Source organism: Lynx rufus, unplaced genomic scaffold (assembly GCF_022079265.1).
Source record: "Lynx rufus isolate CCGP_SWC_20201006 ecotype Redwood Valley unplaced genomic scaffold, mLynRuf1.p SCAF_6, whole genome shotgun sequence".
NCBI lineage: Eukaryota > Metazoa > Chordata > Mammalia > Carnivora > Felidae > Lynx > Lynx rufus.
In genome coordinates this window covers 21,341,005-21,365,774 of record NW_025814878.1, presented here as the reverse complement: position 1 = coordinate 21,365,774, position 24,770 = coordinate 21,341,005, and the positions used below count along the sequence as shown (strand labels likewise).

The following is a 24,770-nucleotide window of genomic DNA, read 5'->3' as shown; positions in this document are numbered from 1 at the left end:
GATCAGCATTTCAAGGAGGGGATGGATGGTAGTTGAGTTGGACGTTGAAAGGTGTATGGAACTCAGATAATTCTATAAGGAGGGAGGGCATTCTTGGTAGAGAAGAAAAGCCCTGCAGAAGGGAAAGCATGGAGTGGAAAGTGGGATTAGTGAAGGCTAGTGAGCGATGAGCCTGGTTGAGAGAGGTTCTCTAGGGCCTGGTCAGACCAAGCAGAAAAGGGACAATTCCAGAGCTGGGTATTAGATGTTAAAGTGGGGCAGGGTTTTGCAGGATGGTCTGGCATCAGCAGAACCAAATCAGAGGCACTGATGAAACGATTTATTGGAAGAGCCTAAGCAAGAGGTCCTGAGGACTTGAATCAGATTGGTGGCGACAGGAAGGGTCCAATGCAACTAAGTGCAGAAAGGCGCACCCCAGCTGCACCGAGCTGATCTGCAGAGAGAGAATCAGGAGCGGTGGTCACTGGCAGTGTTGTAGGTGGTAAGTAGGTGGGGAAGGAAAGATCCAAGATGATTACAGGTCTAGGAGCCAGCGTTTCTGACTGAATGATGGGTTTTAAGGGGCCAGTTTAGGAGAGGGACAGTGACATCACATTGTCAGATATTAAAGAATTGTAAATTTTTTTTTAATGTTTATTTATTTTTGAGAGAGAGAGAGAGAGAGAGAGAGAGACAGAGCATGAGCGGGGGAGGGGCAGAGAGAGAGGGAGACACAGAATGCAAAGCAGGCTCCAGGCTCTGAGCTGTCAGCACAGAGCTCAACGCGGGGCTCGAACTCAGGGACCATGAGATCATGACCTGAGCTGAAGCTGGACGCTTAACCGATTGAGCCACCCAGGCACCCCAAGAATTGTAAATATTTTAAAAGGACAATTTAAAGAAATACAAGTAATATCCCACTACAGTCTTTCCACAATAGAAAATAGTTTGTTGTAAATCCCATAAACATGACTGAGTTTTGTATGTTTCTTTCTAATCATATCTATTTATATGTTCACAGTTATATTCATTGTGTATATAGGATTTTATTTCTTTTTGCGTTAGATTATAAACATTCCCACATGGCTGTATTTATTCTTTCAAGTATAATTTTAATGGTTGCATAATTAGAATTTTAGAGGCGGGGTAAGTGTTAGCTGTTTATCATATTAGAGAGTTAATGAGGTTAACATGGTTTTCATGGAATTGCGTATATTTGTTGGTGATGTTTAGAAGTCGAAATTAGGGACTGAAACTTGGAAGCGATATTGGCTCTAGTGATAGATTTGTGAGGCTCTCCTAACTCTAGAGGGAAGAGTTAGGAGAATTTGCCAAGGGAGAGAGTTTGGAGGGAAGAATAAGAACGGTTTATTTATTTGTTCAAGTGAATTAGCCAAGTTCATTATAATTTATATGTACATATTTTTCTACAGATATCACTGGTACAGTACTTCCTAGAATTAGGTGCTAAGGGTGTATTGATGAATATCAGTGAATATCAGACTTACTACTGGTGGCAACAAGTCAAGGCCAGAAAAGAACCTGAGACATGACCGTATGCCAGTGAGTCATTAGAAGTGTTTTCCAAACTGAGTACTCAAGAACTCTAGCAACATATTCTATGGACTTAAAAAAATAATCTCTCAGAATAGCCATTTGCCAGAATGTGGGCAAGTTGAGCCAGAAAGTGATTTCTCAAATTACCTGTCACCTCAGCCTAAGATAAGTCAATTTAAGTCCTAAGGGGGAAAGTTTCATGCCTCGGGGCTATAGCTCAACGACCTCTTGTTGCCTTCAGTCCAGGATCTCTGAAGCATGGTGAAGGATCAACGGGTCATCCCAGATCGCCTTTGAAAGTCCTGGATTCTGGCTCCAAGGCCTTTGGAAGCAGAGCAATGTTGTAGGGGTTCTTAGCTCTGTTCACAAGGCACATGGGGTGTAAGTGATCCCAAACAGTGGTTCTCAACTGGGGGCCATTTTGTCCCCCAGAGGACCATTGGCAATGTCTGAAGACATTTCTTGTTGTTACAACGGGGAATGCCACTGTCCTCTGGAGGGCGAAGGCCAGGAATGTTGCTAAACATTTTGCAATACACAGGACAGTCCCCCACAGCAAGAATTATTTGACCCGAATGTCCACAATATTGAAGTTGAGAAACTTTAATCAAAGTAAGAAAAAAAAATGCTTCTTGTGGGTAGCCCCATTTTAAATTTAGATGATAAGAAAATGTCCCCTGACATTCTGTGTGTACTTTGTGACCGCCCCCAGCCCCACTCTGAAGATACACATTCCGCCGTTCTGCTGTCTTCAGGAGGCTGAGTCTGCTTTGTTGTTCGTGTGCAGACCCTGAGGGAAAGAATCTGTTTGTATCTCATGGCCAAGGTACCTTCAGCAGTTCCCACTGCATAAGTCTGAACGTGCAGAAGTGGGACAGGCCCTGCACCCGAGGGAAAGGCGTTTGGTGGCTCAGAATCTCCGTGCTCAACACGGAATTTTCTGTCCTTGTTCTTGCCATACTTGACAGAGTAAAAAAAGAACTGGAATGTTTCTGAAAAGAAGAAATTATGCAATTATTTTTAATTTTCCGAAATTTCATGCCAAGATACATGAAAGGCCAGAAGGAAATGTGCATTAAGTAACAAAGCTAGATTTTCAGCCAGAACCAGAGCCGGGGTTGGAAATGCACTTGGCATTAAGAATTTGAAGAGAGTCCTGCTCCTCTCTCCATGCACCGGGAAAGGCAAGGCCTTCTGTGGGCTGTGCTCAAGTTTTTAGTTACTTTTTTGAGCTCTCGTAGATTTTGTTTGCTTTGATTTATAAATAACATCTGGTACTGGGAAAAATGAAACTACAGTCACCTCAAGATGCCCCTCAATGTAAATAAGACAATTTTAATAGTTTTAGAAAGAGGAAAAGAAGAATTCCTTGTTCGTTCAATATGCCCCCATGCCCTCGATGTGCCTGGACTCCCCCAAATCAGCTCACTTCTTGATGGAACCCGTGTCTCCTCCCCTTGGTTTAATTTATTAATTGTGTTCCAAAATGTTAAATTTAAAGATCCACAAAAAGATGAAAACAGCATTACAACTAGTGTGCTATGTGTTAGACCCGGAGAGGCTTTCCCAGAACTCAGTGTATTTTCCCAGTCCCCGTGCCCATCACATCTTACTGCAATTCCTTACTTTATGACGGTCTTCAACACCTGGTGTTGTTAGCCCTGCGAGATCAGGGGTCATGGTATCTTTTTGGTTCAGAACCGTATGCCCAACACCTGCACTACATCAGATCCCTAGTAACACACCAATAAATATTTGTTAAATACATGAACGGGAGCCTGAGTAACACAGTACGCGGTTCGATGCAAAGCAGACATGTGGTTGCTACCCACTAAGTTCAAGAATCACTTCTTCACTCCTGTATTCGCAGAAACGGTCCTGTGGAGGACTCATGTGAAGCCTTGGCAGAAGTGAGATCTTTGAGTCCTAAATTTTAGGCCACTTACCATTTACGACGTTGAGTACAAAAGGCGGGTTCTCAGCAAAGCATGGCAGAACTCAGAAAGGGCGCTCCTCCATAAGTCTCTCGGGAGATGCCCTCTGGTTAGTGGAGATGATTTTCTCCCTGTCCAGAGTGAGGTCCTGCCAGGCGGCTGGCCACCCCGGAAGCAGGCTTACTGAATTCTGATTGCTCTAACCAAGTCATGAGAAACTCCAGTGTGACTACTTTGTGTGGTTGCAAAATCTGCCTCTTGCCAGTCACACCACCTGATTCCAACACTCGAATTCCCAGGATAGTTTTCTTCTGTACAACTGGGCTGTCTTAGCGTGTTACCTGCACGTTTTACGATAATGACCCGGCACGTAGGTGCACAGGCTCACTGAAACTCTGTGAGGTTGATCACTCACGAGGACAGCGTATCTGAGGGACTGAGCATGGGTCAGGACGGACTAGCTCCCAGGGCCCAGCGAGGTACCATAAACGTGGTGGGCATCAAAAAATCCGATCTTACTACTAAGGAGCTTATCGATCTAATGAGGCATCGAGAGGGCACACAGATTTAAGTAGTATGTCTAAGCTGCTCCGTATAAATGCTGTTTGCATTTCCTGCCCATTCTGGGATCATCACGTCTGGAATAGTGATATCTGGTATTGTACATTTTGAACAAAGTATTATCATTTTCTGGTATTTTAATATGTTCTCTGTAATAGGCTACTATATTAATACCTAAATATAAAGCTTTGTAAAAAAAAAATAAATACAAGAACAGGGGAGACAGGAGAGATACCGGTCAGATTGACTAGATGCTACGTAGGTGGGGAGAGCAGGGGTAGGATGATCCTCAGGTTTCACAGTCGCTTCATTGTTACTGGAATGACGAGGCTCTGTCTTCAACCTTATCTCCATCTCGTTAAGCATCTCCTTTTATCACTCCGGTTTATAGTTTGGCTCAGCACCTCTGCTTTTATTTGTGATTCGTTGGACTGGCCAGCCCTGAAACAATATTCGCAAAATGCTTAACCTTGAGCACGTAAATTAACACGCAACAAGGTCCCAGCCTACGGCTCCAGCACCATCTCTGGCCTCTACCGTCGCATGTCCGTGCCTTTACTCGTGGCATTTCCTTGGCTCGATACGTCTTTCCCTCCCTGTTCTGTCCTGCATCGGTGCTCTGCCCATGTGTACTCTCGTCCTCAAAGTCTCTCTTCTCCGAGTTACGATGTCTTCTCGCCTCCAAAACGGAAGCAGCGTTTACCGCAGCCAGCCCTGAAGGACAGTATGCAGGCGTTAGTTTCTCCGGTAGATTAGCTTCCTTGATGTCGAAGACTGTGCTTGCTTTTTATATTTGTGACTCCACAGCAGTTAGACTCTTAGTGAATAATGACTTGAACTGACTTGAAGGGAGCCTGTAAAGGAGGGAGAAAGGGAAGCCACATCAGAATGACAAGGACTTTGGGTAGTAGGAATCTGGGGCAGTGATAAATAGCAGAATGCAGGGGCGCCTGGGTGGCTCAGTCAGTTAAGTGCCTGACTCTTGATTTTGACTCAGGTCATGATCTCAAGGTTTGTGAGTTTGAGCCCTGCCTAAGGCCCCGCACTGACAGCTTGGAGCCTGCTTGGGACACTCTCTCTCTCTCTCTCTCTCTCTTTCTTCTCTGCTCCTCTCCTGCTTGCACGCGCACAGGTGCGCACTCTCTCAAAATAAGTAAATAAACTAAAAAAACAAAAAACTACTCTAAAAAATTAGTAGAATTCCGACTCCAAAAGATTTGTTTTTGAACATGATTGATTTTTTTTAACTTAAAATGCACCCAGTCGTTTGTTAGAATGGCCACGATGAGTTACATCAAATGGAGACTTGTTTCACCTCTGTGAGAAGACAGCCCTGGACATAGATGCATCATGTGCACTATTGTTTTACGCCATCATTTAATGTATTCGTTCCTTAAATATCCTTGCGAGGTGGGGGGGGGTGGATTTTACAGATAAGGGGATAGAGAATGTAGTCACACAGCAGTTAGGCACTGAATCAAATGCCACAGTCGTGTTACTAAAATACTGTGTTTTAGCTCTGATTATCACAGCACCTGCCGTGTCATGATATGGTCCAGGGCCAGGTCTGCTGATGGAGAAACCCCAATCGTGGCCATGAGAAGCCCTTGGGAGAGGGTTAATCCAGGGTATTCATGATCAGAAGAACATACCTCTGACCTTATGCTCGTCATCATTAGTTGTCCACATCTGTCCCCCTCTGTTCCCAAGGTGACCACGTTTCCCCGCTTCTTGTCACTTACGCCCAGTTCTTACAATAAATCAGCTTCACTTTCTCCTTTCTGGCCCAATCTTTTTTTATCCAGAGTTTGTATACACGTTTTAAATCAAGGGGTTGCTTTTTTGCACATAGTAGCTATTCGATTATTGTTTTTTAATGATTGGAATTTTTATTAGCCTTTGCAGTGATTTTTCCCATTTCATGGAACACTTTGTGCCTGTTTTCCTGTCCTCGTAGCTCATTTATGGAGGCTGTGCAAGCAAGCTGGATTGCAAGATGCTGCCGATCACTCAAGTTCCTGCTGTTCAGTGATGATGTGGTCAATATACTTTAATGACCCCATGAGGGATGTATTTTTAATGGAATTGCCCTCAGTGTTTAGTTGCTCTTGTTTTCCCGGAGGGCCAGTGTGCTCAGAATGTGAATCTCAGCTTTCTGCCCTCTCATCGTGCTTTACATTTCTTTGCCGCCCCCTAAATTTCCTACACCCAATCTGTGTTTTGATCCAGTGAACTAATGCTGGGTAGGCATTGGGCACACCAACCATTTCTCCACTGATGGTTTTGGTACGTCATTTCTGTCTACCGCATCATCCTCGCTGGACCCCGTGCCCTCTGTCTATATTGTGCGAGTCACAGGGGCCACGAGCACTGCCCTCCCTGTGATTAAAACCTGCTGTGCTCCCAACACAACAAACCGTGCGTGCGCTTGAGGAGCTGGCTTCGTGAACGCGCTTCACGTCCGTTTTGTTATTTTCGGTTGCTTTTAGTTTTTGCAGTCAGCTCAGCGGGTCTTTGGATATTAATGGCCAGAGCCTTTTTTTATTTTTTTTATTTTAAGAATTTTTTTTTTTTTAACGTTTATTTATTTTTGAGACAGAGAGAGACAGAGCATGAACGGGGGAGGGTCAGAGAGGGAGACACAGAATCTGAAACAGGCTCCAGGCTCTGAGCCATCAGCCCAGATCCCGACGCGGGGCTCGAACTCACGGACCGCGAGATCGTGACCTGAGCCGAAGTCGGACGCTTAACCGACTGAGCCACCCAGGCGCCCCCAGAGCCTTTCTTTCAAAGACCTTTTGAACTCTGTCAGCATTTGCTGGGTACGGGGATCCTGAACTTCCCTCAGACTATTGCACATCTACTCTTGTGTACCTTGTATGAAAGCACAGAGTAGCGCAAGGCGGAAAGTCGATCACCGGTCTCACAAGTAACATTAATAATTAACCAGTTTAGACAAGCATTTGCCATTATTATTTCCATATTGTAAAGTATTGCCAGTCACCGGTCTTTATTGTAAATACTTAAAAATCCAAGAGCCCAGATGGACAAGTCCTCTCCTATCTCCACAGACCACCACCACCACCAGCCAGTCTCTCATAACCTCCCACCCACCTGCCATGAATCACGGGGTGGGGGGAGGGGGGGCGGAGGTAGGGGAACGGAAGGAACCAAAGAAAGGAAACTGTGAGATAGCAAAAACTCGAAGTAAGAAAGCACCCTATGAGAAAGCCTTGAGGGCCTTTCAGAAGCCCAACCAATGTTATAATCTAATGGAAAGATTATAAATAAGTAAACAAACCAGTTGTTCATGAGACTGGTATATGCTCTAAAGTCCTGAAACAAGATGTGACCAGCCATTTTAGAGAGGGTGGTCTGAGGAGGCTACATGTCTCCCTGAGGGATTTACATTTAAGTGGAAACCTGAAAGAAACCAATCAAATAAGCCACACGAGGAGCAAGCGCGGGAGGGTTTCGGGCAAGGGTACCACCAAGTACAGAGGCATTAGAAGACATGGCCTCTCCCCCCCCAGCCCCTCCCCCACCCCGGGCCAATTTACGGCGTGGTGACACTGCTGTCCTCAGCTTTCACTACTTGTCTACCAACCCCCAACCCCCAAAGATAGTCATTGGACAGAAGAAGGCCTTTTCCCAGTAGGCCTGAGGGCAGCTGCTCCCACAGTCTCTCTCTGTCAGCCTGCCTGGCATGGGACGATTTTTATCTGGAGTTGACTCTTGAGTGGCAGGCACCTTAAGGATCAAAAGACTAAGGAACCGATCCACAATGAACTTATCTAATCTGGTAACGAAAATGGGCAAAAATCCCCTCTTCCTTCTTTAATCGCATACATATTTGCTTTCTTTGAAGGAGCAGCTGTTTCCTAGGGTGGATGGGCCAGTAACGAAGACCGAGGGATTAGGAGGGATTCCTTATCCCATCTGGCAATTGAAGTTTTTGGGGTGCTGATTAGGGGCATATCCTGCACTAGGTAAATTTGCTAGGCTTCAGCCTTCTTTCATGAATTGTGCAGAACCCGATGAGAAACATCCTCAGGCAATCCCCACTGACAGGGCCAAGCTGCAGGCAGGGCACGGAACACGGCTGTTGGGTTCAAGATTAAGGAGCGGACACCAGCACCGTTGTCCCTCAGGCTATCAGCGAGAAAAGTCACAGCGTCAGAAGCCAAAGGACAGGGAGAGTCTGGCCTCTTATCTACTCTTATCTATAAAGTTAGAAATGATTTTTCAAATGGCACAGGCTTTTATCAATCTGTTATCTGACCGCTCTTCAAGTAGAAAGTGAAATTTTTAATGGTCGTTGAAGATCTTGCAAAGGGTAGCGATTCACTGTCTATGTATCTTGTAGAATAAGGGGAACCTGAGAGTAATAAATAGGTAAACTCTGGGCAGCATCTGGGGGGAAGTTACAGGGAAGAGGAAAGTGCCTGGTAAAGAATTTCTAATCCCTTGTGGATTTGGGAAGGGGACAGGAACAGAAAAGTTACAATGAGGTCTGGGTCTAGGAGGAGGACCAGACAGATGACATGGTGGTTCAGGGCATGGAGTCAGATTACTTGGGTTCAAATCTCAACCGTATAGTTTGTTACTTGTATGGTCTCGGGCGGCTTACTTAATCTTTCTGAGCATCAGTTTCCTTATCAGGGCAATAAGGACAGTAGTCATCACACTTATTAAAAGTATCAGCCTAGGGGTGCTTGGGTGGCTCAGTGGTTAAGCGTCCGACTCTTGATTTCGTCTCAGGTCATGGTCTCATGGTTCATGAGTTCAAGCCCCACATCGGGCTCCATGCTAACAGTGCGGAGCCTGCTTGCCTGCCTAGGATTCTCTGTCTCCCTCTCTCTTTTCTGCATCCCTGCTCATGGGCACGTGCACACACACATACATTCTCTTTCTCTCTCTCTCTCAAAACAAATAAACTTTAAAAAAAAAAAAAGGCAGTTGGTGCCTGGGTGGCTTAGTCAGTTGAGCATCCGACTCTTGATTTCAGCTCGGGTCATGATCTCTTGGTCATGAGATCTAGCCCCTCATCGGGCTGAGCATGGAGTCTGCTTGCGACTCTTTCTCTCCCTCTCTCTCTCTCTCTCTCTCTCTCTGCTCCTCCCCTGCTTGTTCTCTCTCTCTCTCTCACTCAAAATAAATAAATATCTTTTTCAAAAGTATCAACCTAGATAATTTGCGCATCGTGCCTAGCACTGAGCCTGCTCTTATTGGACAGACTTCCTAGAGTTGCTGAGGAATGTGGTTGCTGGCCAGTCTTGCAGTGGCCCTTCCCTGGGAGGACAGGGTCTCTGCGTTTGCTTTTTACGGTCTTTAGTCTCTGTCTTATTGGGCGACGTGTGGCCACTAATTAGGGAGCAGTGAGGTGGCCCGGGAAGAAACATTAGATAAAGCAAAGAACAAAGGAATCGTAGAACAGCGGGGCCGCACAAATGATATGTGAAACCGTATTTCTGTTTATTTCTGAAATTAACCCCTTCTCTCTCCCTTCCTCCTCCACCTCCCGGTTGCTCAAGGTTTTACTCTGCATAACCTACACCCCGACCTTTGACCTGAATGGGAGCGCAGTGCTGAAGATCGCAGAGGTGAGTGCCCCACTTCTCCCAGCCCCCACCAGCTGCTCTGCTCGGTTGGTGCATGCGCACAGCTGCCTTACCTCCCAGCCTGCTTTAAGCACCGGGCTGGAGCTGGCTGGAGCTGCGGCCCGGCAGTGGGGGGAGCCCTTTTCTGATCATTACCATGGGGGAATTTCCACTAAGGAATTGATCTATAGGAAGCGGGCTGTGGGCGCCATCATGCTCGATCGTCGTGCTCTGCATGCTTTGGTTTGCTTAACTGGAGGCTTTAAAATGGAAATAACAGTACTGGTTCTCCCACCACTGCCACACCCGGGTATCACACCTAGCACTGCCTTCCCAGTCTGTTTTTCATAAGGGTAATTGAGAAGCAATTGATTTTAAAAAATGGTTTTTAAGAAACCAGGTACAAAAGCGAGAGACATGTTTACCGATGAAATTCCATCCCCATCCCCCAAGCCCCGATGAACGCATTCTGTGACTATCATTGGAAAGCCTTCTCTTTTCCATCTGTGTTGCAGACTGAGTCCTTTGTACCTTCCAGCACTTCCAAGAGCATGTCCAACAGAAATCTTGGCTTCTTGAATGCCTGGCATATGCCTTTGGCTTTTGGAAACGTCAGCATTCCAAAGCTATACTTTAATACACTTAGACTACTTTTCCTACCATTTCTTGAAACAAGTATCTTCAGGATTCATGTGTTTTGACAAGAGTACACATGCAGACCTCAAAGAGGCAATGATATTCTGAATTCTGAAATTATGAAGAAAAAGCTTAACGATCAGTGGGTTTTTTTTTTTTTTTACAGTAATGATTACCATTTCTTGAGGATACCAAGTTGATATTGAGCACTTTGGACATGGCTTCTTTTTTCTTTTTCTCATTATTGAGGTAATAGACAAACAAAAATTCGACATATTTTAAGTCTACAACTCACTGTTTTGATAGACATATACATTGTGAAAGAACCTACCACAATGCAACTGCATAAAATATCCATCAACTCACATAGTTACCATTATCACGAGTATTATTTATATTGGCCTATACATGTGCTTTTTATGGTACTGTGTGGTATTAAAGAGTGAAAGGAGAAAATTATTTTTGAGCACACTGAACATTTTTATGTATCTATCAAAAGAGAAAGAAGCAATTAGCTGACCTTGCACTACAATATAAATTCCCAAATGTATATATAGATAGAACACTTCTCTTTAACATATTTATATGTTTTACTCTATGTAAGTAAAGAAATAGAATATCAGTCATTTTTTTCAGTTGATTTTTAAGGGACACCTGTGAGTGTTCTTATTATTTTCAAGTTCATTTTTTCGTTGTGCATGTGGTAAGAACAGTTAAGATGAAATCTACCTTAACAAATTTCTAAGTGTCTGATGTGGTAATGTTAACTACAGGCTCTATGTTGCTCAGCAGATGTCTAGAACTTACTCATCGTCTCGTGTAACTGAAACTTTATACCCAATGAACTACCCATTCTCCCCTCCCCACAGCCCCTGGAAATTACCAACCTACCCTTTGTTTGTATGAATCTATTTTAAGTACACCATGTAGGTTCCCTTTTAAAATGACAAATGCTGGGGTGCCTGGGTGGCCCAGTTGGTTAAGTGTCTGAGTCTTGATTTCGGCTCAGGTCATGATCTCAGTTCAAGTTTGAGCCCCACATCAGGCTCTGTGCAGACAGTGCAGAATCAATCAATCTCTCTCTCTCTCTCTCTCTCTCTCTTTCTCTCCCTCCTTCCCTGTCACAGTTCATGAGTTCAAGCCCCACACTGGGCTCTGGGCAGACAGTGCTTGGGAGTCTGTCTCTCTCTCTCCCTCTCTCTCCGTCTCTCTCCCTCTGTCTCTGTCTCTCTGCCTTTCCCCAATTCAGGCACGTGTGTGTGTGTGTGTGTGTGTGTGTGTGTGTGTGTCTTTCTCTCTCTCAAAATAAATAAATATACTTAAAAAAATAAAATGACAGTTTCTGATTAGAGCAAGAAATAGTACCGGCATGTCAGAGCCCTGTGTTAGTTAGCCCTTTGCCATGTGAAGGGCAAGAAGGGAGAAGCAGCTTGTCCTGCTGATGGAGCTTGGGGAGGGGGCACAGGTTGTTGCGGGACCCTCAAGAGGGGAGAGGGGCTATCAGGGGTCCCCAAGCTGCTCGCAAGAAGGAGAGTAGGCTGCCTTTATCATTCCTCACAGGAACCAGTTTGTGAATGGGAATCTGAAAGATTCGAGATGTCATTCCTGAACAGTGGACACACACGGCCATGAACCAGCCAGGTTAAGGGTGTTTATGCTGAGGGCATCTAGAAACCAGTGTAAAGATTCAGCAGGCCTCTCCAAATGGAATAACAGGCCAAAACACAGTGGTCTCTACCAAAACCTATACGGGAAAAACAAAACTCCTTGCTTTAAAAAAAAAAAAAAAAAAAATCTCAGCCCCAAAGCAATATAAAGATAAAGGCATTCCAGCTCAGTGGCAAGAGGCCGAGCTCTGGAGTAGCAGTGTTTGGATGTCAATCCCGGCTCTCCCACCTCCCACCCACCTGCCGCGTTGCCTTGGCTACCTCCCTGGACCCGGTGTTTGTTCCCTGTGAAGGCAGTGCACGTGGCAGTACCTGCCTCGTGGTGTGGGTGTGCCCTTTAGGCAAGGAAGATAGAATCCACGTAAGAAGCTGTTCGCGCAGGTCCAGCCACGCAGGACATGCCGTGGCCCTTAGGGAGCTGCAGGTTGACGATGATGGCCAAGTGCCGCTGAATCATGCTGGCCCGGCCAGGACCCTGAAAGGATGGAGCGTCGATCGGGCCAGCCTCCTGTGACAACAGTAACTAGTTTACTTCCTCTTCCATGTCCTCTGCGATCCCGTTGCTGGGGGAGAGTCCCCCACCTGGCACAACAGCAGCGTGAGGGTAGCAAAGTAGGCTTCAGCCCATCACAGAAAAGTGTGTCGCTTCCCACGCTGGCTCGGACTTTATAGCTCACGATCAAGGCTTGAGACTACATTCCTTTGAAGGAAGGACTTGGTGGAGATCTTAAAAATAAACTTTCCATTCTGAATTTGACAGCGGGTGCCTTCCCTCACGGTGTTCAGGCCCCCAGATGACATTTTAGGTCCCGCCTCTCCCGCAGACCCACAAGCGGATTCTTCCACCGCCCCGTTCCCAGCAGGACATGGTTGACCCTGCCAGTGCCTCACTAGATCTGCCACTCTGCGCTGGGGACTGGACACATTGGAACGTCCTCCGGCATAGCAGGGGTATGGAGGCTGCTTTGTAACAGCCACGAGAGTCACCATCTCGAAGCGCTTTTGATAAATGGTAGCGTGCAGAATTGCTAGTATAGACCTGACATAGACATCAGCTTCCAGAGAGTAGGAATCCACTCTTCTGTGTGGCCAGTCCTTGGGAAGGACAAGCCAGTCCGCTGAGAGAGGCAGGGTGACCCCCGAGCATGAATGAGCATCACAGATCTAGGGCCCGAGGTGCACTCTGCCCGGCTGCGCCAATCGAAAAGCCAACAATAGACACACTCTGGAGAGTGCAGCCCATGCGGAGAAGAGCGGACGTGTATCCACGAGGCCTGGCTACAACTCAACGTAGTTCCACCAGCCTAAGTTCTAGTTCTGGGCTCTCTGTGGCCATTCTTTCTCACAACTGGTCACTCTGTGGACGCATGAAAACCTATCATGGCACCTGCTAGGGCAAGAGACAAGTTTGTAAACTCAAAGACCACGTCATCTAGCTGTCCCAAATATTTATTCAGTGCTTACTCTGTGCCAGACTCTGTTTTAAGAGCTTTCTCTATAGCAAATCCTATAATCCACACAACAGTACCGTGAAGCAGGGAATATTGTTGTCCGTTTTTGACAGATAAGGACACTGGCACATAGAGGTTCGCCAACTTCCCAAAAGTCAGACCGCTAGGAAGGGGTGGAACCGGGATGCGAGACCAGTCGGAATGACTGCGCTTCTTCCCCTCACACTGTGTAGCACGCACGACCGCCATCTTGGCTGTGGAAGGCCCACCTCACAGAGGCCCTGCTGCTGTCCTCTGTGGAGGGAGGAATGCTCAACGAGGCTACCCCCGCTTCATCCCAAACTAGGCTCAGGCATGAATACCGTGCAGACACAGTGTTGGAGTTAAACTAATCTTGCCTTTTGTCTTCAAAATGTGTCTTTTGATGAAAAGAGTAGTATGCACCATTTGACTGCTAACGGTGATCAAAGATCAGAACGAGGGACAGGCTTACAAAAGGTTGCTATTAGAAGGTCAGCCATTTTCAGTAGTTGCTTAAGTAAATTTTGGCTTTTCCTCTTTACACTCCCCAAACTAACTGTCACATATGGGACACTTGCAGTCACAAAGCTTTGGAGGACTTGCTTTTATGTTGGTGATTCTCATCAAAAGGCTGCCCGTTAGAATCACCTGGGAAGTGTTAGCAAAAATAAGATGCCTAGGGGCACCTAGGTGGCTCAGAAGGTTAAGTGTCCGACTCAGGTCATGATCTCACAGTTTGTGGGTTTGAGCCCCGTGTTGGGCTCTGTGAGGACAGCTCGGAGCCCGGAGCCTGCTTCAGATTCAGTGTCTCTCTCTCTCTCTCTCTCTCTCTCTCTCTCTCTCTCTGTCCCTGCCCTGCTGAAGCTCTGTCTCTCAAAAATAAATAAAATGATGAAACCTTAAAAAAAAAAAAAATGATGGCTGGGGCTGTCCCAGAAATTGAGTGTTTTGGTCTTGGGCAGACCTGAGCATACACATTTTGTAACAGCTCCCCAGTGATTGTGCTGTAGAAGTCAAGTAGAGAGCAACCGCCACGATGGCCCCTCTTGTCTCCCACCGAGCTTTTCTTTTTTCTTTTCTTTTTTTTCCTTAAATTTTTTTTAATGTTTATTTCCGAGACAGAGAGAGACAGAGCATGAGTTGGGGAGGGGCAGAGAGAGAGGGAGACACAGAATCCGAAGCAGGCTCCAGGCTCTGAGCTGTCAGCACAGAGCCCGACGCGGGGCTCGAACTCGCAAACCGTGAGATCATGACGGAAGTCAGACGCTTAACCGACTGAGCCACCCAGGTGCCCCTCCCACCAAGCTTTTCTGTAAAGCCGCGATGACATGAGCTGTTGTCCTCTAAAATCTCAGAGCAAGGTGTGCTGACCAGAGGCATCAGCAGCACCTGGGAACCTGCTAGAAATGCCGAACCTCAGGCCCCACCCCAGACCTGTGAATAAGAATCTAATTAGAGCCCTCTTGGGGTCCATGTGCATATTCACGTTTGAGAAGCAGGGCCCCACGTGAATGTCAGTATACTCTCATTTTAAACGGTTTAAAACCCAGGGAGAGCTGCCTTACCTCTGCGTGGCCATTCAAACCCCCCTGCCCTGGCCCCCATGTATGGAATCCCACCAGCAGCAGCATGCCCTCGATAAGTACCAACTTTGATTCTCCTGTCCCTTTATCTTCCATTCTCTCCCACCAGATCACCTCCACTTTTCCCTTCCCATCTGTCAGTGCTTGATAAATATCAACTATATTTCTTAGGCTTTAACAGTTTAATCTGCTACAGAGCTGTCCCCTTGTGTTTTCACCTTAAGGCCCACTGTCAGCCTTTGAAAGGAGGGGCATGCCCCCACCCCCACCCATACTTATGGAATCTGGCACAGGATGAGCACACCTATTTATATGAAGAGCATAGCAACAATTTATAAATATAAGCATATGGATCGGTAGTGACAAATATTAGATTATTAGGCGAATAATACAAAGGCTAATTTAAGAAAGAATAATAGTACAGTCATCTGAAATCATTGTTTAATTCAGCTGCACAAGAGAGGGATAAACGTTTTTCTCACCAGACTTTATATTTCCTCAAATTTGCCGTAACAACAGCTCACGGCCTTTCAGTTTTCACTATAGAAATCACTTAAGAAATGCTTTTTCAAAAAAAAAAAAAAAAAAGAACTGTGCTAGGAAGTGAGGCATAAACCCCGACAGAACCGGCAGACTGGGAAGGGTCACCAGATAGGGAAGGGAGCGGTTGCTTGACCTTTCTGTACCATATGAGTTTTTTCTAACTATGTGCATACCTTTGCTTGAAAAAAAAAAAAACCTGCCTCAAAAAAAAAAAAAAATGCTTTTTCATCATCAAAAAGAATTAACTATGTAAGAAAGTTATATTGCCACAAAAAATTAATAGTATTCAGTAGACTTATTCAAATGGTGATTCTGCAGGCTCTCAAAGTGCTTTGTACTTGTTCATTGAGCCTTTAATAATCTGCATCTCTGTTTTGAAAGCAGGATGGGGACACCTGGGTGGCTCAGTTGGTTAGGTATCTGACTTTGGCTCAGGTCATGATCACATGATCACATGATCACATGATCACATGATCACATGATCACATGATCACAGTTTGTGAGTTTGAGCCCCGCTGGGTGAGCTCTCTCTCTCTCTCTCTCTCTATCTGTGCACCTTGTGGGATTCCCTCTCTTTCTGCCCCCTCACTCACTTGCACCCTCCCTCCTTCAAAAAAAGAAACAAAACAAGCAAGTAAGCAGGACATTTTAGCCTAAAACTACCACTTAGCTGCTGGAAGCCTTCTTAGTCGTCTCTGAATTTTTCATAAAAATAAGTCTTTACTTGAATGAAAACATTTTTCTCCTGTTGTCACTTTTGATACAGCTAGGAAAGCAATTTGTGAAAACACCTTCAAACCAACCATTTACAACTCCCGTGGAAATGTTAAGAATCCGGACATTCTCTTCTTTCTTACTCTGACGTACATTGACTTTTACTCAAGAATAGTGTTTACCCTGAAACCTGTTGATCAGGAAATGGAGGTGTGTACTTCAGTATGAAAAATGAGGCCATTTCCCCAAGGCACTGTTGAAACTATCAAAGGATTATTAAGCACTTAAAATGTAAATAAGAGGGCAGCCTTCCTTTGTATGTCTAACTTTAACTTGCTTAATTAAACTATAATAATGAAAGCTTTTCAGAACATGGTTTTCCATGATACAGGAGGAAGAAGAAATATCGTCAAATCTAAAAATGGGTAATTATGAAAAATGCAACATGTATTTTCTGGTCAATTTCTTATACCATCAGAAATAAAACTCCCTATGGATACATGGTCCTTCTCTTCATTGGTTGAAAGCTAGACCAAGATTTCTTTTAGTATGAGGCCCAAATTAGCAGATAGGTTGAGTTTTCCAAGGGTAGTAACCTTAATATTGGAAAAAGCTGTGGGAGTAAAAATTGCCAAGGTCTTTGGGTAAAGGAAGAAGAGGAACCATAGCCAGGAGCTCTGGGGAGCAAATTTGAAAATGGTTAGTGTTCTTCCATTAGAAAGATTCGGAGAATATTCTCAGGCATGCTAAAGGCTCCTCTGTGGGATTTTTCAAAGTGAGAAAGCCTTGTTTGTAAGTGTGTATTGGCTGGTTTGATTACTGATTCACGGGAAACTTCCAGTTTTTGATCCTGTCAAGTTCAAGCAAAGTCTGTCTCAAAGACCATTGTTTCTTTTCTTTAAGATTCTTAGTTCCAGGGAACTTCCTCTTTCACTCCATCTATCCATCTATCCCCCAACTGCAAAACACTGGTTAATCAGAACATCTAACAACCCTAGCTACTAGCTGTTGAGTCCCTAGGGCGTGTCAATAAAATGGTTTTTTTGTACATTCCCCTCTAATCTTTGCCACAACCAAGATAGATAAAGAATCCCAAGAAAAGTGAGGGTCATTTGCTTGCCCAAGTTTCTACAGCGAGACATTCCAATTCAGACTTTTTATATTTCAAATATGGGCTGCTTAACCACTATGTTATGTTGCTTCATCACTACTGTCAGTCTTAGAAAATGTTAGTAGAATCTTGCCATTATCATGTTGGCAGCCAACTGAAATTTTTAGGAGTCTTACCCACCTTGGATCTTTACAAATGTGCTTTGTTAGAAAATGGCGGTATGGTGTTTTCATATGTGAAGCAAAAGTATTGATGAATTTTACTTTTTGTGTGTGTGACCACAGATTCAAGTGACTGTTAGGCATATGCCATTTCTTCAGTATCTTTATGTATTGATACTCAATTTATCTTTTCTGAGCATTATGTTAGCATTTGAGGATCTGATGTTTATAGTTTATAGTTTAGTTTATTGCCACTTCTTACCCCGGGGAGTTTAAAAACATTGAGGCTGAAGACCTGCTACCAAAGATTCCGATTTAATGCTACTAGTTGTCATTAAAATATTTTTTTTTTTTTTTAGAACGGGCTGACTTATAACTCCTGAAATGTTCAGTGATACTTTTTTCTTTTTAAGTCTAATGTGGTAGCATTATTTGTGAGACCTACAGCAAATAAAATATTCTACAATTAAGGACCAGATTAGTCTGCAGGTATAATCCAGGAGAAAAGTACACAGGCGATCTGGTCAGTTTATCTTGGAAGCATCTTATTTGTCATGTTCTCTCTAAAACTGGGAGAAGTAATCCCACCTCCTGGCAAGAAAACCAGTCAAGGGAACCCAGACCATTGTCTCAGGGTGGCTGAGGCCACTGAAGGAAGGAAATCCTGTTCTAAGGAACGTCTCCACTTTTCCTTCTGGAAACCCTTTTCTTCCTTGTGGACCCGTCTCTTTACTGACTCTGATTTGACTCCTTTGAGGTGTCTGTTCTTTGGTTATTTGTTGCCAGATGGGATTTCAGCAAACTAGTCTTCTTGCAACACATTTCCACACTTGCCTGTAACCTCGGACTTACATAGCTCTTGAAAAAACTTGGAGTTAGAAGCCACACAGAACACTGCAGACGTCCTCTGTACTTCATTTTGGATGGGTTCACAGGCCAGAGGCTAGAGTTCAGTAGACCTTCTATAGATCAAGGTGCACGAATTAAAGGTCTGGGTTGTCTTAAGCTGTTTTTATATGCCAGCTTAAACCAAGAAGAATAGGGAGGCAGAAGAGGGAAGTCACCAGAGTTGTCTGTGTATGCTTTTCCAAAAGAAATTTCCATACCCAACATGACGATCGGACTTACTGACACACGCATTTCTTAGGAATCATAAAATAATCTTAGTTCACTTTGTGAGTGTGCGTGTGCATGTGTGAGTATGTGTGTGTGTGTGTTTGCATCAGCAGGAACCATATGATGAAGTGACTTCTGTCACATACCCACCTGTTACAGCTGTTGACCTGGAAACGGGTCGGCCACTGAGTTGTCATGATGATTCAATGTAGAGTTTAGACTTTGAATGTGATCAATAAGCTCTCATAGTCTATACAAAAAGACATTTCTTCTGCTTTCTTGTAGCTTAATCTTTTGATCTCGGTGTTTCTTATCACCGTGAATTATTTTCCGTCTCCACAAAAATTTTCCAGTTGAAAACACACTAGCTCTTCTGTTTATGGAACTTGTGACTCAGTAGCAAACACGGTTTTAACAAAGCTGTGCCACGAACCCCATTCAGATAGGACCCAAAGATCATATCACATGTATTTTGCAAAGCTAAACAAATGTCTCCTGTGGCAGCTTCTTTAAAATTTGTTATCACTTTGGCCGGTGTTGAATGTCTACCACATTCTACTGTGCTGCTTCGTACTTCATAATAGTGATACTACCCCGGGTTTAACCTAGTACTGTTATTTATCAGTCCGCTTACTTGATGGCATAAAATTTCTATTGCTTACGTATGGCTTGCACACTTGCGTCCTCTTGTTCTTTTTCCCTTCTGCCTGTGGGGTCTGTTTTGCTTCATTAACTCTTTGTGGTTTTGCTCTCAGTTGTGTTTAGCATGCCGTAAAGCTGGATGTCCACAAATGCATGAAATGGTCAAAATGTGCGTTACGAAACTCCTCACTGCCCTGTGTCTTCGTGCGTTCCCTGGCGAGCAGGGGCCTGTGGCTTTTCACAAGGTATTTGACTTGGCCCTTTGAGCCTCTGGCAGAGATACAGGACTGGGCCTTTTTGAATGTCAGTTCTGCACTACGAAAGCAAAGGGCAGGGGGGAGGTAGAAATGATATTGGAGATACTACAAGAAGAAATTGATGAGTCCTTTCCCGGAAACTCAGCCTGCCTTTGGACTTGGTATTCTCTTAACTTCTCTGATTCAATGTGCTCATTTTAGCACGACCTCAAGGTAGAGCAGAAAAACATGCACAAAGCGAAAAATCATTGGCCTTGAATATAGTGGTCAGGTTTATCATGGAAACCCTCGTTTGAAGAACCTTACTGGTTTACCAATTTATTATTATCACGAAGCAAGCGAGAGAGGCTTTTCTGAAGATGTCAAGATAGCTGATGGAGCATTTCTTTCTGTGGACTTAAAGGTGGTGATATTATCAGGTACATGGTCTTGCTATATTTAAAAGGATACTCTTTTATCAAAGTATTTCTACCTCCAACTTTAGCAGAACGAGCTTCTTGGATTAATACGTTTCAAAGCAGAGTTAACATGCAATGAGTCATTCCCAGTATTGTACCCCTGATAGTAGCAACTATAAAACACGAGAAATGGTGGAGACACTAAAACTCAAACGCATTTGGTTTCTAGGAGGTTCTTGTCCATATCCTGTACTGTTTATGTTACATAAACCCCATTCCTCACTTGTGCTTTCCTTCATGCGTCTAAAGTGACTGATACAATTTTCACAGGGAGGTCGCATGGGGGGGTAAGTCTCTCGGTATTAAAAAGAATCGTGCTTCTCTTGAGCAGGAGGTCAGCTCTTAAAATAGCTCCTCTTTTATCTGTACTGTTTCCACAACCTCAAAATTCCCCTTAAATGTGTGTCAGAGCTCAGAGATCTTAAAGATCTACAGCTATCAAGATTTCTGGGGAGAATGTAGGATTTAAAGAAAACTTAAATTCTGAGGCACGACTCGTACTGCTGTGCCTACTTAGACCACAGAGAATTTGGTTCGTCGAAGTGAAACACCACCCGCTTGGATGGATTTGCAAGGTTTATGTGTCTTTTCATCACATGCAACGTAAAAGCCCCCTGAGATTAAGACCCATTTTTTTCTAAGTATGTATAACTTGTGCCTTCAAGTACATTATGACCCATGATCATTTGAGAAAATGAATTTAACATTGACATGCCCTTCAATGGTAATTTGAAAAATAAATATTTTGGAATCTGCTTTTGTGTTTTAGCTAAAAATGAATTAATCTGACCCAAATTCCAAATATATGAGTTTTATTTTTTTTATAAATTTATGAATTTTAAATGCTCACTGGACTATCAAGCATTTCATGAGAGGTAAATTAAATTGTTAGAAAGTATTTACTTTTACATCATTAATTTTACCCAAAAGGTTGTGACAGTGACACCCGGCAGAAAGCTCCAGCTTAAGCAGTAGAGGCAACGAAAGTTAACACTTAGTCTCTCTCCCATCTCGCTTATCATCCATCGAATTAAATTTGCCATTTAGGTGAGAACACTTTATTTTCATTGTAGATAATCTTGGAGCTATTCGTAGAAAAATAATTTAGGTACGTTAAATCCCTTCTTTTCCTTTTTGTGGGTGTAAACTTAGTAGACTGAAAAGGATGACATACCTTAAATAGAGAAAAAAGTGGCTAAATTAAAAGCATGTATTTATTGTGACACCCATTCCTATAGCTTCCGGAAGAATTACAGGGAGTAAAACCTGAAAAGTCATGACATTAAACATCATCATCATCAAATGAGGGATATTGTTTTTTCAAATTGGGATTCCTCCAAGCTGCAGCCACCAGGGAATCTTCTCAGGTCCAACTAGACATTCAGACTCGCACAACCCAATCTGCTTCGCAGATACAGGACAGGGAGTAGAAGCAGGACACTGGCCGGCATTTCTGTCTCACAGGAGTCCTTGGAACAGTCCAGAGGCTAGTCTGTGCTCTCAGATGTCAGCCTTGGAGCAAGAAGATGAGAGCCACCTTGATGGGTGCAGTCACGTTGGCTTAGGAGCTCCCATGTTGCAACTATGTCAGAACCAGAATTTCTGTAAAAACCCCACGAACAGAGCTAGGAAATGTCCCTCAGAGGCTGTGAGCAATGACAGGGTTCACCCAGGGGACAGAAACCTGTGACTTTTCACAGGTTTGGGAAGTTCATCCACAGCTTTCCCAATTCAGATGCAGCTTAGTAATTAAGAGACACCTTCACCCCAAGCCATGCTGCCCAGTCACGTAGCCGATGGTCCACCTTTACCAAGTTTGCAGAAGGACACAGCTAGAGAGTGAATCCAAGATCAAGCTTGTTTACAGTGCAGGAGAAAGGGATTCACTAACCCGTTTCCCACCCTTCATAACTCAGAAGCTCATACATTCCTTTCCTGTTTTGCCACGGAAGGAGCTTTTCCTGATTAATTTCCAGCCACCCGAGTTTGCCCTAGATAGCATTATCTGGCATATCTAAAACTCACTAATTTGCATCTTCCTATGATGCTCAGAATAATAAGCTTCTAAGAGTGGTAATATTTGGGAAAATGTTAGTTTTCCTATAGGCTTAAAAACAGATTTTCCGGGATTGTAAATATTTATAGCACTCATGGATAATTAGTCCTAAAACAGGCTGACTTTCTATTTGAGGAGGATTTAATAGCTTCTCCAGTTAATTCCAAAGCATGTTGGTAATGAACTGTTATCTACAGAGCGTGTGTGTTGCTATCTTATTTCTTTACCAGGTGTGCATTGAGACATACATATGTAGCTGTCACCAGCGTAGTATAAACACGGCTGTGCGGGCAACTCTCAGTCAAATGCTGGGTGACTTGGCTTTACAGTTACGACAAAGGCAGGAAAATACGGTGAGCAATGTTGCCGGTGTCTCTGTGTAACTGCATGCTGTGTGTTCCACATCCTAGACGCTCCCTCCCTCACCCCCTGCCGGGGCTGCTTCCTACTGAAACAGTAGGAAGGGCTTGCTTGGTTTAGAAGAGCATCGATTCATATAAATTAAGCTCTTTAAGTATATTTTTGCCTGTTTAAAGCTTTGAGAGTCGTTTCTCTTTATGGTTTCTACTCTTTTTTTCAGTCATTCTTTTATAATTCACTTGTCTTTTTAAATCATTTTTTAAAACTCAGATTGAAAGCTTTTATATAAAAACACTGGACTGATATATTAAGAAGTATCAGAAGTGAATTCAAAATTAGGAAACGTTAATAGCAGTCAATTACATGCTTTAAGGTTTGGTGTCTGTGTTTCTCTCCGTTAACTAAAAGATTGTGCGGGGGGAGGGGGGTCTTCCTTCACCTGCTGGTACCATGGGGGGATTGGGGTGGGGTGGCGGGGGGAGAAGCTGGATTTGACTTCTCTCTGTCATCAAAGCCGGTTCGAGCTTATTGATCCAAACTTGAACAGATTGTCTAAAATGAGCATTCCCGGGAAAAATATAAACGTAACTGGCTTCTTGTATATCCTGTCTTTTGGGAATGTTAATGAAGAGATGATTCCTGTTCAAAATAGGTGTGTGGTTGGTTTTTTAAATCTGCCTCTGAAGAATTCAGGTTAAACTTCTTTTGAAATCCGCAAGAAGTATTCTGAATTGAACACTTTATTATTTTTTAGAATAAGGAATCTCAGTGGCAGCCTGAAACATCTCATGAGTTAACTTTACAGAAATTAAGGTCTCATGTTTCACTTAAAATCATTTCTAATTTTTACCTTCAATTATTTTCTAATTTATAGAGTTGAGTGGAACCTTCCAGCTTACCTAGTCAAATTCTTTTAGCCCTCATTTTACAGATGAGGAAGATGAAGCCCAGAGAGGTGAAATTGAAATCTAAAATGAATGAGCTTATCAGTGAAAGAACCATCACTGAACCCCTAGGCTCCTAACTGTGACTGCAACAGCCAGTGTTGAAAATACCACACTAATCTGAAAAAGCAAATACTGATTTTTTTTTCAATGTTTGCTGTGTCCGAAGCCTAAGTTTCTATTTTAAAAAATTGTTTCATCTTGACATGACGTTAGCTTACCTTTTGTTAAAAACGACTTCATTTATACTAGGATTTTGAGTATGATAATGTGGGAATAGTAGTTTAAAAGAAATTCACACTGTCAATGGAAAACATGCTAAGGGAAAAACATTTAAGAAAAAATTGTTAAAAACACATCTTACTAGAGATAAACCTCAGATGTTGAGAATCTTATATTAATCATACATAGTTCATCCTTGCTAAATGGCAACATGACGAAATACTATAATAGAAATGATGTCTGAATGTCTTAAGAGGAACCATTAAATGAAACTTTGTAATTTCAAAGTGATTTCACTTATGTTAGTTCACTTAATCTTATTTTTAAATTTTTAAGTAGGAAGGTATTTGGTTTCAAGTAAAATGACTTAGCCTGTTAGCTCATGTTGTTCTTCTAGAAGAACGGTAACAGGTAAAGCTGTAGAGGTCTGGATAAAACTTAGATGGTGAGGTGTCTGGCCGGCTCAGTTGGTGGAGTGTGGGACTCTTGATCACAGGGTTATGAGTGTGAGCCCCATGTTGGGTGTAGAGATTGCCTAAAAATAAAATCTTTAAGAAAATAAAAACTGACAGGGTTATCTGCCTCTGTCCCTGGTATTGTATGTCTAACCAGCCCTCTGGTCCTGCTCATCACTGACCATCTGGACTTACCCAGCCTGAGGCAAGATCCCAAATTAGGTGGAAAATTAGCATTTCCTGTTATTTCCTTTCTATTACTCATGCAGTCCCGGGAGATGTGTCCATGTCCCAGAAAAACAATTCTCAGGATCCCAATATTTGTAGCATTTGTGATATCAACTAGAGAGAGACGTAAGTTTTGTCAGCTAAGAATGGCGATTAAAGGGAAGAGGTCTATAGGCACAGTGAGGTTCATTCGAAGGAGAGTTTATGTTCTCCCATGGGAACCTCACATTACCTGGGGAAGATATGTAGCATGACCCATCACAGGAAGACATCATGGGCCATATCAGAAGTAGGAAGACTTACATACAATGAAAAGAAAAAAATCTAGACTGCCAAAAGCATTAGCATGAAATGTACAGTTAACTCATGAACAACATGGGTTTGAACTGCCTGGGTCTACTAATATACAGATTTTTTCCAAATACAGTACTGCATTTTCTCTTCGTTATGATTTTCTTAATAACACTTTTCTTCTAGCTTACTTTAATATAAGAATACAGAATATAATACATAT

General features: G+C 43.5%; 1 protein-coding gene across 1 annotated transcript in view; it reads left to right on the top strand.

Annotated features, from left to right (window-relative positions):
• ARFGEF3 (ARFGEF family member 3) overlaps nt 1-24,770 on the top strand; it is a 177,157-nt gene that overhangs the window by 57,230 nt on the left and 95,157 nt on the right. Inside the window, 2 exon segments of the mRNA XM_047102653.1 lie at nt 9,566-9,634; nt 22,278-22,400. Coding sequence (XP_046958609.1) covers nt 9,566-9,634; nt 22,278-22,400 — 192 coding nt within the window.